Source organism: Dendrobates tinctorius, unplaced genomic scaffold, assembly GCF_039654945.1.
Source record: "Dendrobates tinctorius isolate UK_male_01 unplaced genomic scaffold, ASM3965494v1 ptg000151l, whole genome shotgun sequence".
Lineage (NCBI taxonomy): Eukaryota > Metazoa > Chordata > Amphibia > Anura > Dendrobatidae > Dendrobates > Dendrobates tinctorius.
The window spans coordinates 13,898,675-13,916,865 of NW_027361818.1; the positions used below are offsets into that span (position 1 = coordinate 13,898,675).

Consider the following 18,191-nt stretch of genomic DNA (forward strand, 5'->3'; position numbering starts at 1 on the left):
TAACTTGATAAATATCTCTGATGGATTGACTAAATAATAGAGTCCAAATCCATATAGCTATAGATGGCATCTCTGCTTGTTCACATAAAATATATATATATATATATATATATATATATATATATATATATATATATACCTCTTAGACTGTGTATCAAAGACTTAACTCTACTTGCGTAGCTTCATGCTTAAGAGCCAACTGTTTTTATAGGACTACCTGGCATCTCTTCTTTCCATAATAGCCAAAAAATCAAATAGAAGCCCTCAATATATAAAGTGCCTATGTGCTGTCTCAATACACAAAAAATGCCTTCAGGTATAAGCACAGTGCTACAGGCAAGCGGCAGAATGCCCCCACATAACCCTCCAAACATAGCCCTCCAAGCAGCACAATGGTCACAACATAGCCCTCCGAACAGTATAATGGTGCCACTAGCCTTCCAAACAGCATAACGGCCCCAACATAGCCCTCCTAACAATATAACGGCCTCAACATAGCCCTCCTAACAGTATAATGGCCCCAACATAGCCCTCCAAACAGTATAATGGCACCAACATAGCCCTCCAAACAGTTTTATGGCGCCACTAGCCCTCTAAACAGCATAACGGCCCCAACATATCCCACCTAACAATATAATGGCCCCAACATAGCCCTCCAAACAGTATAATGGCCCCAACATAGCCCTCCAAACAGTATAATGGTCCCAACATAGCCCTCCAAACAGTATTATGGCCCCAACATAGCCCTCCAAACAGTATAATGGCCCCAACATAGCCCTCCAAACAGTATAATGGCCCCAACATAGCCCTCCAAACAGTATAATGGCGCCACTAGCCCTCCAAACAGTATCATGGCCCCAACATAGCCCTCCAAACAGTACAATGGCGCCACTAGCCCTCCAAACAGTATCATGGCCCCAACATAGCCCTCCAAACAGTATAATGGCTCCCACGTAGACCTGCAAAAAGTATAATGGCCCTCACATAGCCCTCCAAAAAATATAATGATCTCCACACAACAGTATAATGACCGCACAATGTACTCATTGATTTTTGAAAAAATTCTTACATTTCCCTGTTTCCCCACTGCTCTAGTCCCCACAAAGTGTGACCTGTAGCTCTGCACATCTCTGAATAGTGGGCATGATGTAGTGACATCATTGCGCCACCTGCACTGATACTTCAGTGCTCAGACACATAGGGGGAATGATAGAGCAGACAACTTATGTCTCTCTGCTTCATCATTGCTTTAAAATGTTTCTGCATCCATTATCCTGATACTGTCGAAAGTGCAATGGCAGACCAGGCCACCAGCGCTGGCACCGCTCCCCCCATGACTCACTGGGTCCATAACAGTTGTCTGCTCTACTAGTCAGAGCATGTGCCTGTTAGAAAATGTAACAAAACCTTTCGCGTGTGGTAGAAATGGCCGGCAAATTTGGCTACTTCTCAAATTTGATCATCATTTATGCTACCTGAGAGCAGCGTGTGTTATGCAGCTCCAGTCTCTGGATGGCTTTCCATCATCTGCTACAAATACCTCACTCATTTCCTACACCCCCTGGTCCTTGGTCCCTGTCTTTGAAACTGTCGCCAAGTGGTAGAAAACTAGTCTTTAATTAACCTGCATTACAACTACTGTACATGCCTACAAGACCTGTCACACACACGTCTCCACACATTCTTCAAGTAGACATCTTATCACCCTACAAGCTGTCTCGGGTGAGAAATGTGCCACATGGCTACTCTCTCTAACCTCATATTTATACCTATCCCCTAGAACACAATCAAGTTCAATCAACAGCATGTTATGAAAGAAATACATAGTTTTTGGGGCTGAAAGCACAATATTTGACAGTAATAGCAATAAAACGATAAGTGCAATTGGTATCCAAAGTGGAGGATCTAAACACATGTACATGTACCAGTCCACTTGTAAGACGATAAATACCGACAGCTTCTTTTCAAACCTCATACGTGCACACCATGAGATTATCCATGTGGAAAAACTGCATATGAGCCCTTTGCAGTCCAAAAGTTGATCATAAAGCATCCCTTTGTGCCTCCATGACACAAGCTATTTGCAGCTTTGGAGGTGGGAATTGGCCTCCTTACGCCTTGGGTTTCTGCGCGGCTGCACACGTTGCATCATTGGCGTCAGCTCATGAGACACAACTTATACACGTCTTTCCTGTTCCCCTATCATTCCTATGTTAATTTGTCCTATTCTTCCAATTTGCAATGATTCTGATGTTATGATTGTTGTCACGGAACCTTTATACATCGGATATTATTACCTAAGATTAGATTGTTTTTGACTTTTACATAAACCCCCATGAAAACCAATTCTCAATATTTTAGTTATCGTAACATATTTCTGTCCCGGAATGTTAATCATGATGACTCTAAATACACTGTATATATTTTTTCTTTCTGAAATAACAAAAATATAATAATTTATGAGGGACAATTACAATTCTCTGTTTGCTGCTCTCTGTTTAGTATACTCAGATGTGAATTGCATCGGTTTGTTAAATTACTTGTCCCTCGATAACCAACGGCAACATATAAAAAGCTCAGAGTACCCAATGCACAACATTTCCCATAAATGCTACACAAGTCCTCCAGCTCATGGCCAAGCACATACTCCTACAGATGGGTTTGGAATAAGAGCTTTATGAGACTGAAGGGACAATTTTTCTTGCTCACAAAAGACTTGTTATCTCCCATCAGCAGGATTAGAGGCAAGACATCCTAAGATACCAGCATTTAGGCGGCAATCTATGTTTATGGTAAGTAATAAGAATAAATATAACATTGCCATCATAATAAAGTCCATTGGCACCAAAACATATGGAGATAACTTGGGCACTCATATTAGATGTGTCGGTAGGTCCCACTGGTGTCAGCAGACTCAGAAGACAATCTACTATTTCTGGGGACAGCCCCGATGATAGGGTGTTGGCTGGTTAGTTGGATAAAGATCCGGTTGCATTGTTGGATAGTAACTTGACATCCTGGAAGAGAATCAGTGTCAGATTGTAGACCTCCATAATATAAGACACTCAGTGTGCCTGAATTGTTTAATCTGTGACATACTACAGCACTTCAATAACAGTTGATTTTTTTTCATTTCTCACATCCAATAACCAAAGCGGGCACTACTAAACCCCACAGTGCTAATTTAGCCTTAAGGTCTCTCCCTCCATGCAGTTAGTGGCTTTACAGCATTATGCAGCTGTTGCAAAGTAAATCACTGCCGGACTCTTCTATCATCATGACGTCAATGTACATCATGGAGCTTCTACGTAGCGCACTCTATGGCAGATACATTATGGAGCATTATGGAATTGACATAATTATAAATTTTAAATGAGTATGTTACAAAATAGTAGATTCAAATTATCCCTACTGTCTCTGATATCAATTATTTTTAACACCTAGGGAAGAAGTTTTCATACGGAAATAGAAAAGAGTTTATGGTATTGCACAAAATCATAACCAGAGAAAATAAATATTTTCTTCTATAATATTACTTTATATGTTCATAACTATTCCATAATAATAGAAAACAATCTATATGTACTGACGTATAACTTCAGAAAAATAGATATACTTGAGCTTTCTATTTTGTGAAATATCTCTAACACATTTTTCAATGGATGACGGAAACCATACTTTAGTCACAGAGCTCTTGATATTGGGATTCCCAGATATTACTGGCTTCAAGGCCATTGCTTTTTTTATTATTCTCTTAATTTCTTACATCCTCACACTCATGATAAACTCTTTGGTCATGGTGTTGGTTTCCATCAAGCCACAGCTCCATTCCCCCATGTACTTCTTCCTCCAGCAGTTATCGTTGGTTGAATCCATGTTCTTGACCTTGATCGTTCCTAACATGCTTCGTGTTGTGTGGCTGGAAGGAGCCACCATCTCTGTTATTGGTTGCATAACACAAACCTACTTGTATTGTGCCATAGGGTGCACAGAATGTCACCTCCTCACAGTCATGGCTTATGACCGCTACTTGGCCATTTGTAACCCTCTTCGCTACAATAGCATCATGAATACGAGACTTCAGCATCGCTTGGTCATCTATTGTTGGGTTGCTGGTTTCCTCCTGACACAGGTCACTCTTAATTTTCTTTGTCAGGTTGAGTTTTGTGGTCCACATGTTATAAATCATTTCTTCTGTGATCTTGTTCCTTTTGTTGAAGTCACCTGTTTCAAGTTTGCCTTACAGTTGGAAATCATGATCCTCTCCATCCCAATAATTGCCATACCGTTTATATTAGTCATCATCAGTTACATCTGTGTCTTTATAACAATTTTTAGCATCTCCTCTTCAAAAGGAAGAAAGAAAGCCTTCTCCACCTGTAGCTCCCACCTCTCTGTGGTCACCATGTACTATGGAACCCTCATCACTATCTACATGGTTCCAGCTGATGGATACACCTTGATTATCAACAAACTAATTTCGTTTTTGTACATTGTAGTAACCCCTCTGTTCAACCCGATCATTTACTGCTTAAGAAATCAAGAAATGAGAGCTGTCTTGCGCAATTATTTGTCAAAGAAATAAAAAGAAATTGAAAAAAACTGAGTAATAAAAAGAAACTTAAAGGGGTTATCGAAAACATTGCTTATTTTTCCCAATGGTGCTCATAACTTCAAGTAAGGTCAAACTGGGTACCCTGCCTATTATTATTATTATTATTGATTTTTATAGCACCATTTACTCCATGGCGCTTTACATGTGAAAAAGGGGCATACATAGACAAGTACACTAAACATGAGCAGTAGAAGGCACACAAAAGTACAGAAGGAGAGAGGATCCTGCCCGCGAGGACTCACAGTCTACAGGGGATGGGTGAGGATACACTAGGAGAGGGTAGAGCTGGTCGGGCGGCGGTTCAACAGTAACATAACAGTATATATAACTGTATATATAATATATATAGTATATATAGCAGTAGTCATACTTGAGGAGAGGATGATGATCTTATAGACATATAGCGATAACTTCAGCACTGACAAAGAATGACAAAGATGGATTTCATGCAAATTTGATTTATTTTGAGCAGGCATCAATGAAAGACAGATATTGCCCAACGTTTCAACCATTTTGAGGCCTTTATCCAGGACACCTGTTTGGGTAGTGGCCAAATACATGTATAAGGAGCTCGATATGCCTGATTAGCCCTTTTTCAAATATAAATTACACATAAAACATAAAAATTATTTGAAAAGGGCTAATAGGTGAACCTATGCCTTAGCCTCAGCCTCTAACATGGTTTCTTTCATGACTGCCCTGTGTTTGGCTACAGTCATTTTCCCATAAACTAAGACAATCTTTCATGTCATTGCTGAAGAAAAGCCTCCTCACAGCATGATGCTGTCACCACCATATTTTACTGTGGGGGTGGTGTTTCAATGTGATGTGCAGTGTTAGTTTTTTGCAACACATAAAGTTTTCCATTTAGCCCAAAAAGTTTTCCGTTCTTTTTCTCTTTGTGTCCTCTACATGGCTTTTTGCAAACTGCAAATGGGACTTCTCATAGTTGTTCAAAAATGGCTTTCTTCTTGCGACTCTTCAATAAGTGCCAGATTTGTGGAGTATACTACTAATAGTTGTCCTGTGGACAGATTCTCATTAACTGAGCTGTGGATTTCTGCAACTCTTCTAGAGTAACCATGGGCCTCTTGGCTTCTTGGCTGTCATTGCTTGGGATGTCAGTTTAGGTGTATGGACATGTCTTGGTAAATTTGCTCCTTCTATTTTTGGATGAAAGATTGAATAGTGCTGTGTGAGATGTTCAGAGCTTGGGCAATTTCTATATAAACTCATCTCCACAACTTTATCCTAGACATATTTAGTGTGTTCCTTTTTTCATGATGCTGTTTGATCTCTGATGTTCTCAAACATCTCAGGTCTTTACAAAACAGTTGTAGCAATAATGAGAATAAATTACACCCAGGTGGACTCTGTTTACTAATTCGGTGACTTCTAGAGGCAATTGATCACTCAGGATTTTAATTTATTTGTATCAGATTTTAGGGGGCTGAATCCACATGCTCTTCACAATTTTCAATTTTCAGATTTATATTTTTTAAATTATTAAAAAACCATGTATTATTTAATTTACAGTTCACAAATTCATATACCTTGTGTTGGTATGTCATGTAAAATCCTAAATAAAATACATTTAAGCTTGTGGGTGTAAAGTCAAAAAAAGTGGAAAAGTTGTCGAGTTAAGAATTTTAAGACTTTTTAAAGGTAATGTATGAAGGACCCGTTGAAGCCATAATCATCAACATTGACAGAAATAAACACATGAAATAGATCACTCTGTAATGACCCTGTCTAATATAGGAGTTTCACTTTTTGTATTGAAGAACTGAAATAATTGAACTTTCTGATGATATTCTAATTTTGTGAGAAGCACCTGTTTAAAAACATGCACACATGATGGGCTTACATGTACACATACATAAGCCCATCATGTATGCATGTATATAAATATATATATATATATACAGGTCTGGCAAAAATTAACAGACCACTTTCAAATGTTTAGTTTGTCTGATTTTTCACTTTATAGCTATATTTTTTGAGTAAAATGTATATTATTCGTTTAGTCTATAAACTTCTGACATTTTGTATTTTTTTCTGACAAAGAAAAATGATCAAAATTAAAAAAAAATCCCCATTGCTTTCAGATCTCATATAATGCAAAGAAAACAAGTTCATAATCGTTTAGAAACAACAATAGTAGTGTTTTAACTCAGGAAGAGTTCAGAAATCAATATTTTGTTGAATAACCATGATTGTTAATCACAACTTTCATGCGTCTTGGCTGCTTTCCACCAGTCTTTCACACTGCTTCTGGAGAAACAAATTTAAGCAGTTCTTCTTTGTTTGATGGACTAGTGTTGATCATTCCGATACTGCAAGTATCGGGTATCGGCCGATATTAGCTGTATCGGAATTCCGATACTTAGTTCCGATACTTTTTTCATATCGAATACCGGAATCGGAAGTTCCCATAATGCTAGGAGCCCGCTCGATTTGATTCAGCCAATGGGGATCCTCAGAAGTGTGGGCATATCCTGTTAGGCATGTAGGCATGTTAACTACTGGCATGGCTGTGATTGGCTGCTGAAATGATGTCATGATGCACTATAAAAAGCGCTGCAGCCGCCATTTCTGGTCACTCTGCTGTGAATTCAGTTAGGGACAGGCTGCTGTTGAAGACTGTGAGGGACAGTTAGAAATAACGATTCTAAAAACAATATTGTGCTTTATCAAGGCTACATAAACCACCACTGTAGCTTGCTTTTCCCTAGCAGCGCTGTTTTCACAGCTGTCTGCAAGGGCTGTGTGAGTGCAGACCCACGCTGTGTAGTGTGTCCTGCAGGCACGTCTGCTTGTAGGCCGCCCAGCGTGTGTCTCTGCCTCATACACATTTTTCTTTTATTGCTGCTTTTTTTTTCTCCTGTATAGTGTGCTTCCATACGTATCCATATACGTTGGTTGCAAACACTAAAGGAGTGGACAGCGGAGCCTTTCAGTGCTATAGCCCATTTCTCTGCACTGTTTTTGGCTGTCTGATAGGTCTCTCTGTGTGTGAGTGCAGCTCACGTTGCAGTGTGTTCTACAGCCACCGCTAGCTGTAGTCCGCTCAGCGTGCATCACTGCCTCATACATAGTCCTTTTTTTGCAGCAAATTTAACCAGATTTTTGCTCCTATATTAGTGTGCTTCCAACCGCATCCATTGTCATTGGTTGGTTGCAAACACTATATAGGATTAGATACGGGAGCCTTTTTGCTGGCTTGTGCCCTTCAGGGCCAGCCAGGCTAGTATCACCCTATTTTTTGCATTGTAGGTTAGCTTCCTGCATTGTAATCGCTCCAAAAAGTTTGTGATACTATAGCTTTCAAACTTTGGTCACATCCTTTCCTTTCCCCCCACCCAAAAAAAAAAAAGGAAATAAAGTTCACCAAACACTCCACTTTACAGTTGTCTAGGCCACATTAGATCATATTAAAGTGTAGTACACACACTCTTAGCCAAATTAGTGTTTCTTATACTGGTTAGCAGGTGTTCAGGAATATGAACACTAAGCCACCCCTTCTTTACTTTTCTGCCTATCTTTATCAGTCTACCAAAATGAAGAAGGCAGGGAGTAAGGCACGTGGTCATGGCCATGGAGTTTCAGCAGGGAGAGGACGGGGGGATTCAGCAGGGAGAGGACGTGGGGATTCGGTATCTGCTGCGGCCACCAGTGACCCGGCATCCCCCACTTTTACCAGGCAACAGTCCTTCATGCGCAGCTTTGTAGGACCTCGCTGTACCCCACTGCTGCGTGACGAACAAATTGAAGCCGTTGTCGGATGGATGGCAGCTAACGCATCCACTTCAATGACTTCCCCATCCTCCCAAGGCCAGAGCACTGAAGAGCAACCATCTGTCTCTTCACCACCTGCCAAATTGCCCAGGCAGTCTGAGAGCCCTGGACAGGAGCCATCTCAATCTTTACTTCTGTTCTCAGAATCTGTTGGCTTGGAAAGAGGTGGCCAGCCAAGCAGCATTCTAGAGCGTGAAGAAGAGGGAGTATGCAGTGATGCGCAACTGCTTTGTCCCTCTGAATCTGAAGAGGCGGGTGGGCCAGTGCCTATGGTCAGCACACCTCAGTATGCATCAGATGATGATGAGACTCAGTTGCCAATTTCTGGTGCTTACGGTGCTGGCGAGACAACCCAGGACCAGCCGGTGCTTGAAGAGTGGAGTGGAGATGATGAGGTCCTTGACCCATCATGGCGTCAGCCACAGGAAGGTGGTGGGAGCAGCTCTGAGGAAGAGATTCCCCGAACGGCCAAAAGAGGAGGGAGAGGGCGGGGGCAGACTTGGTTGCCTTTAGCCTCCACTTTGGCACTCGTGAGGAGCAATCCTCTTCCAAAACACAAAACGGGCGCTCCCAGGACTTGCAGTGCGTGGTATTTTTTTGACACAGCTGCAGATGACATTTGCTTTGTCAAATGCAAGCTGTGTCATCAGAAAGTGAAACGAGGCAAAAATGAGACCAACCTCAATACCACAAATATGTGGAAACATGTGCGTACCAAGCACGAGGTGGAGTTACACAGACACACTGAAGATGTAGGCCAACCTTCAGCAGCACCTACCACCTCTTCAGCTCGTGTTGGGGCCTCTTCCTCCAGCTCACACACAGCTGGTTCGGCTTCCTCACTGGAACGCCATGGAAGAACCACTGCCACTGTTGTCCAGAGACCCAGTGAAATTCCACCCACTGAACCACGTTCGCAGTCATCAGCACCCTCCCAGGCCACTCACCAGCAATCGGTAGCACAGGCATGGGAGAAAAAGCGGCCGTACTCGGCAAACCATCCCCGAGCACTGGCTCTGAATGCCGGCATTGCCAAACTACTGGCCCTTGAGATGCTGTCATTCAGGCTGGTGGAGACTGACACATTCTGGAACTTTATGTCATTGGCAGTTCCACAATACAATGTGCCCAGCCGCTTTTATTTCAGCAGGCAAGCTGTCCCTGCCCTGCAAAAGCATGTGGAGGGAAAAATTAAAAATGCGCTACTAAATGCCGTCAGTAGCAAGGTCCACCTGACCACCGATGCGTGGACCAGTAGCCATGGACAGGGACGATACCTTTCCCTCACTGCCCATTGGGTCAATGTTGTGGAGCCGGGTACAGATCTGGAGAGTGGCTCTGTACGTATTCTGCCAACTCCAAGGATTGCAGGAATGCAGTCTGTACATATTGAGTCCTCCTCCTACTCTAGTTCCTCGGAATCAGCACTGCGTGAGCCTGTTAGGCCAGATATGAGCACAGGTGTGGCCAAACGTCAACAGGCCGTCCTTAAATTAATTTCTTTGGGGAATCGGAGCCACACAGCACAGGAGCTCTGGAATGCCATCAAGCAGGAGAGCGATGTGTGGTTTGTGCCAGCGAATCTCCAGCCAGGTTTGGTAGTGAGTGACAATGGCCGAAATCTAGTGGCAGCTCTGGGCCTAGGCAACCTCACTCACATACCATGTCTGGCACACATGCTCAATTTGGTCGTGCAGAGCTTTCTGAGGGACTATCCGGATCTTGATGCACTGCTGCACAAGGTTCGCCTAGAGTGTGCTCACTTGCGGCGTTCCAGCATGGCAAGATCGCGCATTGCATATCTGCAACGCCGATTCCGCCTGCCAGAGCATCGCATCATATGTGACTTTCCCACCAGGTGGAATTCAACGTTACATATGTTGGAGCGGTTGTGTGAGCAGCACGCAGCAGTAATGGAGTACCAGCTGCATCAGGCGCAAACAAGTCGCACTGTGCGCCGGACACACTTCACCACCACTGAGTGGGCCACTATGGCCTCTTTCACACATCAGGTTTTCGCCGTCAGGCGCGATCCGGCGCTTTTGACAGAAACCGGATCCGGCGAAATGCAATGCCGGATCTGGTTTCCCCCCCATTGACTTGCATTTGCGCCGGATCGCGCCGGATGGCCATGCGTTTCATCCGGTTTTCGCCGGATCCGGCAATGTGTCGCGATCCGGCGTCTGGAAAAAATGGAGACTGTAACGTTTTTTGTCTCCGGCGAAAAAGCCGGACACGCCGGATCCGGCGCGTCCGGCTTTTTCACACAATGAAAGCCTATGAGCGCCGCAATGCGCCGGATCCGGCGAAAGCCGGATCCGGTGGCCGGATCCGGTTTTTTGGGTCTGAGCATGCTCAGTAGCTCTGCCCACAAGACATATATAAAAGCAAGACAGTGGGACCCACAGCCACACCCAACATGCCACCCAAGAAAGCAACCAAGCGCAGCAGGAGAAGGCAGGAGACCACTGCAGCACCATCAGCACCACCACCACCCCAAATGGAGCAGCAAATGGAACATGCTGAGGAGGGGAGGCCAGCAGCAGATGAGAGACGGTAATTATCAAATCCCCCATTCCTCCAAACTAGGGCTATTGAATATCAAGATACTCATTGGCCCTTTGTTTCTCTTTATTCAACAGCCGCCCAATAGATGCAGCAGCAGCAGCAGCAGCAGCAATGGCAGCAGGTGGAACACCACCCACAGGCATGGAGTGTGGCCACCAGGAAGACAGCACATCATCTTCTGGGAGCCCTCCCTCGCATCGTCAGCGTTTGACGGTAAGTTTTTATTTCCAAAATCCATCATCTCTGTAATATATGTCTATTCATTGCCTTTTATTTCAAAACAGGATTCACAAGATGAAGAGGAGCTCCCAGAAGAAGAAGGAAGGGGTGGACAGACACTTGGAGTGGGCTCACAATTGGTAAGTTTTTTGCATCAAACGCAGAAACACAACATGACACTACACACAACACATAGAAAACAATGTTCTGCAGACCACACACAGCAAACAAATGCCTACATCCAAAGACATAACATTTTTTGTTTTCTTCTCTAGTCTTCCCAATCTGGTGCTCGGCCAAGAGGTCCTCGCAGTGCCTCCCAGGGTCGTCGGCGACAGCAACGCGGCGGTCACCAGCGTGTAAGTATAAATATTTTTGCTTTGTTTTTTTGCACTTTTTATTTCATTTCTTTTGTGGAGGCTAATTATGTTATTTTTGTCTTTTTCTTTAACAGCCTTCACAGTGTGCTCCCGACTCTGACGGTGAGGATGGAGGACTCGATGTGGACCACCATGGATCATGTGTTCAGGATTTCTATTTACTATGGAAATCCTGAAAACATGACCCCTGGGGACCATGAGGACTGGAGTTTGGGAAACACTGATGTTTTATACTAACCACTTTGTCCTTTCTCGTTTCAGGGAACAGAATTGTGAATCGGTGGCGGTCTGTGAGGGATCGTTTCAAGAAGGAGTTCAATAAAGAGATGCGGGCCCCGAGTGGATCTGGAGGACGCAGGAGCAAGTACAAGTACGCAGAAGCCCTGTCGTTCCTCCGGGAAACAATGGTCACTAGAAGGTAAATATTACACACCACATGTGAAAAAAAATGTTAGATGTAACTTTTTTTTTTCAGCCAGGGCCATACCATGTCAGTATTTTAATTGTTTTTTTTTTCTCTTTATTCCACAGCACGGTGAGCAGCACTCGGGAGCCTGCACGATTGGACCCTTCTGAGGCGATCCCTGAGGAGACCGGCACCGAGGGACACTTCGACCGCCCCGGTACATCTGCACCTTCCCAGCCTTCCCACACATTCGACCCATCTGTCCCATCCACCAGCACAGGAGCATCGTGGCCGCCTACATTACATGAAGCTGCTGGTGAGGAGATCGCTTTCCCTTTACCCCACCCTTCTGCTCCTGCCACCTCTAGTACACCTGCGGGTACTGGGCGGCAGCGGCAGAGGGGTCAGGAAAAGAGTTATGCGCCACAGTTCTTGCATCTGAATGCATCTTTCCAGAACTGTCTAAAAGTCTTGTCAGAGCAAATCTCCGCAGGCTTTCAGCAGATCAACTCCAGCATTCTGGAGGTGAAGACACTTCTGCAAACCATGCATTCAGAAGCAAGATCTTCGCCAAACCACACCTTTTTCAGGTCTGTTGTGGAGCGCATGGCAACACTATCTCCTACCCAGCAGATGCATGTAATGCATTCGTGCCACGGTGCTCTACAGCAGGTTACCTCCCAACCTCCACCTCCCACCACTGTAGTTCCTCCACCTGCACCCCCTCCAGCCACTTTCCATCCTCCCCCTCCTATTACATCTGCACCCCCTCCAGCCACTTTCCATCCTCCCCCTCCTATTACATCTGCACCCCCTCCAGCCACTTTCCATCCTCCCCCTCCTATTACATACCAGCAACCTCACCAGTACCAGCAACCTTCCCAGTACCAGCAACCTCCCCAGTACCAGACATCTCCCCACTTCCAGCAACCTGCCCCGTACCAAACTCCTTCCCCGTACCAAACTCCTTCCCCATACAACTTTCCATCAACATCATCTGCTCCTACAGTCCCTGCCCAACCCTCCACTCCACGCCCACCACCTCTTCTGCCTCCCACATGTCCACCCATTCTGTAGCTTTTTCCACACCTTCACCTCTAACTGTTCCTTCCCCACCACGATCCCAGTCCTCTCTCCACACTCCCATTGTCGAAGTGTCTCGCAGCCCCTCCAGCAGTATTTCCACCCCACACTACACCGAGTTATAATGTTTTTTTTGTAATAAAAATGCCCATTTGGTTGGTTTCAAACCTTTATTAAAAAAGTTTTTTTAACTTTAAAAACAGTTTACACAAAAAAAAAATTTTTAAATAAAAGTTAAATTATCGTTTCACAATGGTTGTCTGTCATTTCTTTCTGCGGCGAAATATGTTTAAAAAAAAGGTTAAATACAGGGTATTTAAAAGGTAAAAAGGTATTCAAAACCAGGTATATAACTGTGGGTAAATTTTAGCTTTTTGCCACAGTTGTGTTCCTGGTTGTGTTTGAAGCAAAGTATTTCACCTGAAAAGTTGTGTTTATTGTTGGTGATTTCCTAACAATGTACACAACTTTTGTTAAAAGGTGAAATACTTTGCATAAAACACAACCAGGTACACACCTGTGGCCTAAAGCTAAAAATAGAGACCATGACAAGATAGCCAACTTTGGTTGGCAAAGGTATATACTGTTGGTCCAGAAGGTACACAAGTTTGGTTAGGGCACAAATCTTTCACACTCTGTCATCCTGCCAGTGTACTCTGCCTTGAGGTGACATAAAGTATAGGGCAAAATTGTCCCTCATTACTGAAACCGTCACAGAACTTCTAGTGGTAATATTTCCAATGACAACATCCATCTTTGCCAGTAACTTGCTCTTCTCTCCAACCTGCACTTTCTCCTCTACAACCTGTCAAAGAAGGGCTGTAGGAACATGCTATATATAGTTTTCCAGTAGCCAATCCCGTTCGGAAGGCCACAAGGGTCAATTTTAAAAACCGGATCCGGCGTAATCCGTCGAAAAACGGATAGAAAAACGGATGAACCGGATGAGACGGATCCGGTTTTGTCTGTCAAGAAAAAGACGGATCCGGCAGAAAAACGGATCCGTCACATCCGGTTTTACGAAACATTTGCCGGATCCGGCGTTCCGGCACGACGCCGGATCGCGCCTGACGCCGAAAACCTGATGTGTGAAAGTAGCCTATGAGGGACATCTGCCAAGTTTTGCGTGCCTTCGATGACTCCACGCGGATGGCCAGTGCAGATGATGCACTAATCAGCATGACTGTCCCCCTCATCTGTCTGCTTCAAAAAACCTTACAAGCACTAAGTGAGGAGGTTTTTGAAGAGGTCGAGGATGAGCAGTCAGAAATGCCATCTGCTTCTGGCAAGTCTGCGCAACGTGCTTCCACACAAAGGCCCAGGCAGGGGACACTTAGTGAGGAGGATGACGAGGAGTCAATGGAGGAGGAGGAACACATCTCTCCAGAGGAGGGAGGTACACAAGGCTCTAGTAGTCAGTGTGTACAGCGAGGGTGGGGTGATGCTGAGCAGGCAGAGATGCTGCCTCAAGCTGGGGACAGCGTTTACGGTCCAGTTGGCAGTCTGCAGCACATGGTTGATTTCATGCTGCAGTGCTTGTTAAATGACCGCCGCATCGCTAACATTCTCCACACGGCTGATTATTGGGTGTACACCCTCCTAGATCCTCGCTACCGGGACAACTTACAAAGCCTCATACCACAGTTGAACCGGGAGCGAAAAATGCGGGAGTACCAAGAAACACTTGTGCAGGCCATCATGTTCTCCATTCCCCCCGCAAGTGTTGCTGGTAGTGCTTTTCAAAGCAGCCATGTGGGTAGAGGCAGTGGAGGAAGCTCTGCACAAAGAGGTAGCAGAGGCAGTGCCGCAGGACAAGGCAAGGCCAGTATGGCCCAAATGTGGAAAAGTTTTGTGGGACCGCCACAAACGGCTACACCATCACAGACGGCTCCAGTCAGCAGGAGGCAACGTTTCCGTCAGATGGTGACAGACTACTTGTCGTGCCCTGTTAGTATTCTCCCAGACGGCTCTTCCCCGTTCAAGTATTGGGTCTCTAAGCTGGATACATGGCCAGAGCTTAGCCAGTTTGCATTGGAGGTGCTGGCATGCCCTGCTGCCAGTGTATTATCGGAACGTGTCTTTAGTGCTGCAGGTGGTGTGGTAACAGACCGTCGCACGCGACTATCCGCCGATAATGTTGACCGGCTTACTTTTGTGAAAATGAAAAAGGCCTGGATCTCACCTGAATTTGCCAGTCCTCTTCCAGAATAAATAATTGGCTGGCAACAGGATCCAGGTCTCCTGTTGTGTTCATGTTTCTATGACCTGAACTTTATTTCCTGGGCTACAGCAACGCCCGTTGTTGCTCAGAAGTGCTGTCCGCACAGACAAAACACTCGCTCATGTGTAAGTGGGGTTCGGAAACGTCAGCTGATCCCCTGCTGTGTGTACGGCAAACTCTCCTGCTGCCTACAACTTCTGACTACCTCTGATTTAATATGTTCTCTGATTTGCCCTCTGTCTCCACTCTGTTTTGAGTATTTCCTCCGGCCTACAACACCGCCTGTTTCTACTCTCAAGTGCCGTCTGCACAATCCACACTTGTTCCTGTGGTACCTGGGTCCTGTAACATCTGCTCATCTCCAGAGTTGAGCACAGCAATGTCTCCTGCTTTGTCTACATTCCCACTACTTGTAGTGGAAATGTGGACAGAGCAGGAGACATTGCCTGACTCACCTCTAGGGAGAAGCTGCTGTTACAGAACCCCAGTAACACAGGAACAAGTGTGGGTTGTGCAGACGGCATTTCAGAGCAGCAACTGGCGTGGTTGGAAGCCAACGGAAATACTCGAAACAGAGTGAAGACAGAGGCCTAATTGGAGTAAGTTGACAGTTAGTAGTAGTCTAGAAACAATGGCAAACTGCCACCAAGTAGGCCTCGGCCTACTACCTGATTTTCCCTGGGCTCCGACACCGCCAGTTGGTGCTCAGAAGTGCTGTCCGCACAGACAAAACACTCGCTCATATGTAAGTGGGGTTCGGTAACGTCAGCTGATCCCCTGCTGTGTGTATGACAAAGTGTCCTGCTCCCTCCACAGTCAAACAACCTCAGATTTACACCTGGCTCCAAGTAGGCCTCGGCCTACTACCTCATTTTCCCTGGGCTCCGACAACACCAGTTGGTGCTCGGAAGTGCTGTCCGCACAGACAAAACACTCGCTCATGTGTAAGTGGGGTTTGGTAACGTCAGCTGATCCCCTGCTGTGTGTATGGTAAAGTGTCCTGCTCCCTCCACAGTCAAACAACCTCAGATTTACACCTGGCTCCAAGTAGGCCTCGGCCTACTACCTGATTTTCCCTGGGCTCCTGACAACGCCAGTTGGTGCTCGGAAGTGCTGTCCGCACAGACAAAACACTCGCTCATGTGTAAGTGGGGTTCGGTAACGTCAGCTGATCCCCTGCTGTGTGTACGGCAAACTCTCCTGCTGCCTACAACTTCTGACTACCTCTGATTTAATATGTTCTCTGATTTGCCCTCTGTCTCCACTCTGTTTTGAGTATTTCCTCCGGCCTACAACACCGCCTGTTTCTGCTCTCAAGTGCCGTCTGCACAATCCACACTTGTTCCTGTGGTACCTGGGTCCTGTAACATCTGCTCATCTCCAGAGTTGAGCACTGCAATGTCTCCTGCTTTGTCTACATTCCCACTACTTGTAGTGGAAATGTGGACAGAGCAGGAGACATTGCCTGACTCACCTCTAGGGAGAAGCTGCTGTTACAGAACCCCAGTAACACAGGAACAAGTGTGGGTTGTGCAGACGGCATTTCAGAGCAGCAACTGGCGTGGTTGGAAGCCAGTGGAAATACTCGAGACAGAGTGAAGACAGAGGCCTAATTGGAGTACGTTGACAGTTAGTAGTAGTCTAGAAACAATGGCAAACTGCCGCCAAGTAGGCCTCGGCCTACTACCTGATTTTCCTGGGCTCCGACACCGCCAGTTGGTGCTCAGAAGTGCTGTCCGCACACACAAAACACTCGCTCATGTGTAAGTGGGGTTCGGTAACGTCAGCTGATCCCCTGCTGTGTGTATGGCAAAGTGTCCTGCTCCCTCCACAGTCAAACAACCTCAGATTTACACCTGGCTCCAAGTAGGCCTCGGCCTACTACCTCATTTTCCCTGGGCTCCGACGACGCCAGTTGGTGCTCGGAAGTGCTGTCCGCACAGACAAAACACTCGCTCATGTGTAAGTGGGGTTCGGTAACATCAGCTGATCCCCTGCTGTGTGTATGGCAAAGTGTCCTGCTCCCTCCACAGTCAAACAACCTCAGATTTACACCTGGCTCCAAGTAGGCCTCGGCCTACTACCTCATTTTCCCTGGGTTCCGACAATGCCAGTTGGTGCTCGGAAGTGCTGTCCGCACAGACAAGACACTCGCTCATGTGTAAGTGGGGTTCGGTAACGTCAGCTGATCCCCTGCTGTGTGTACGGCAAACTCTCCTGCTGCCTACAACTTCTGACTACCTCTGATTTAATATGTTCTCTGATTTGCCCTCTGTCTCCACTCTGTTTTGAGTATTTCCTCCGGCCTACAACACCGCCTGTTTCTGCTCTCAAGTGCCGTCTGCACAAACCACACTTGTTCCTGTGTTACCTGGGTCCTGTAACATCTGCTCATCTCCAGAGTTGAGCACGGCAATGTCTCCTGCTTTGTCTACATTCCCACTACTTGTAGTGGAAATGTGGACAGAGCAGGAGACATTGCCTGACTCACCTCTAGGGAGAAGCTGCTGTTACAGAACCCCAGTAACACAGGAACAAGTGTGGGTTGTGCAGACGGCATTTCAAAGCAGCAACTGGCGTGGATGGAAGCCAGCGGAAATACTCGAAACAGAGTGAAGACAGAGGCCTAATTGGAGTACCTTGACAGTTAGTAGTAGTCTAGAAACAATGGCAAACTGCCACCAAGTAGGCCTCGGCCTACTACCTGATCTTCCCTGGGCTCCGACACCGCCAGTTGGTGCTCAGAAGTGCTGTCCGCACAGACAAAACTCTCGCTCATGTGTAAGTGGGGTTCGGTAACGTCAGCTGATCCCCTGCTGTGTGGAGGGCAAAGTGTCCTGCTCTCTCCAAAGTCAAAATACCTCAGCTTTACACCTGGCTCCTAGTAGGCCTCGGCCTGCA

The 18,191-nt window shown here is 45.7% G+C and overlaps 1 protein-coding gene across 1 annotated transcript; it reads left to right on the forward strand.

Annotated features, from left to right (window-relative positions):
• Positions 1–3,658: 3,658 nt before the first annotated feature.
• On the forward strand, positions 3,659–4,585 carry LOC141049922 (olfactory receptor 6P1-like). The gene has a single exon (XM_073546763.1). The coding sequence runs from the start codon at positions 3,659–3,661 to the stop codon at positions 4,583–4,585; it is 927 nt and encodes a 308-aa protein (XP_073402864.1).
• The last annotated feature ends 13,606 nt before the right edge of the window (positions 4,586–18,191 follow it).

Excerpts from the sequence above, each read along its gene's own strand:
- LOC141049922 (XM_073546763.1), top strand. The coding sequence starts at position 3,659 with ATGGATGACGGAAACCATACTTTAGTCACAGAGCTCTTGATATTGGGA.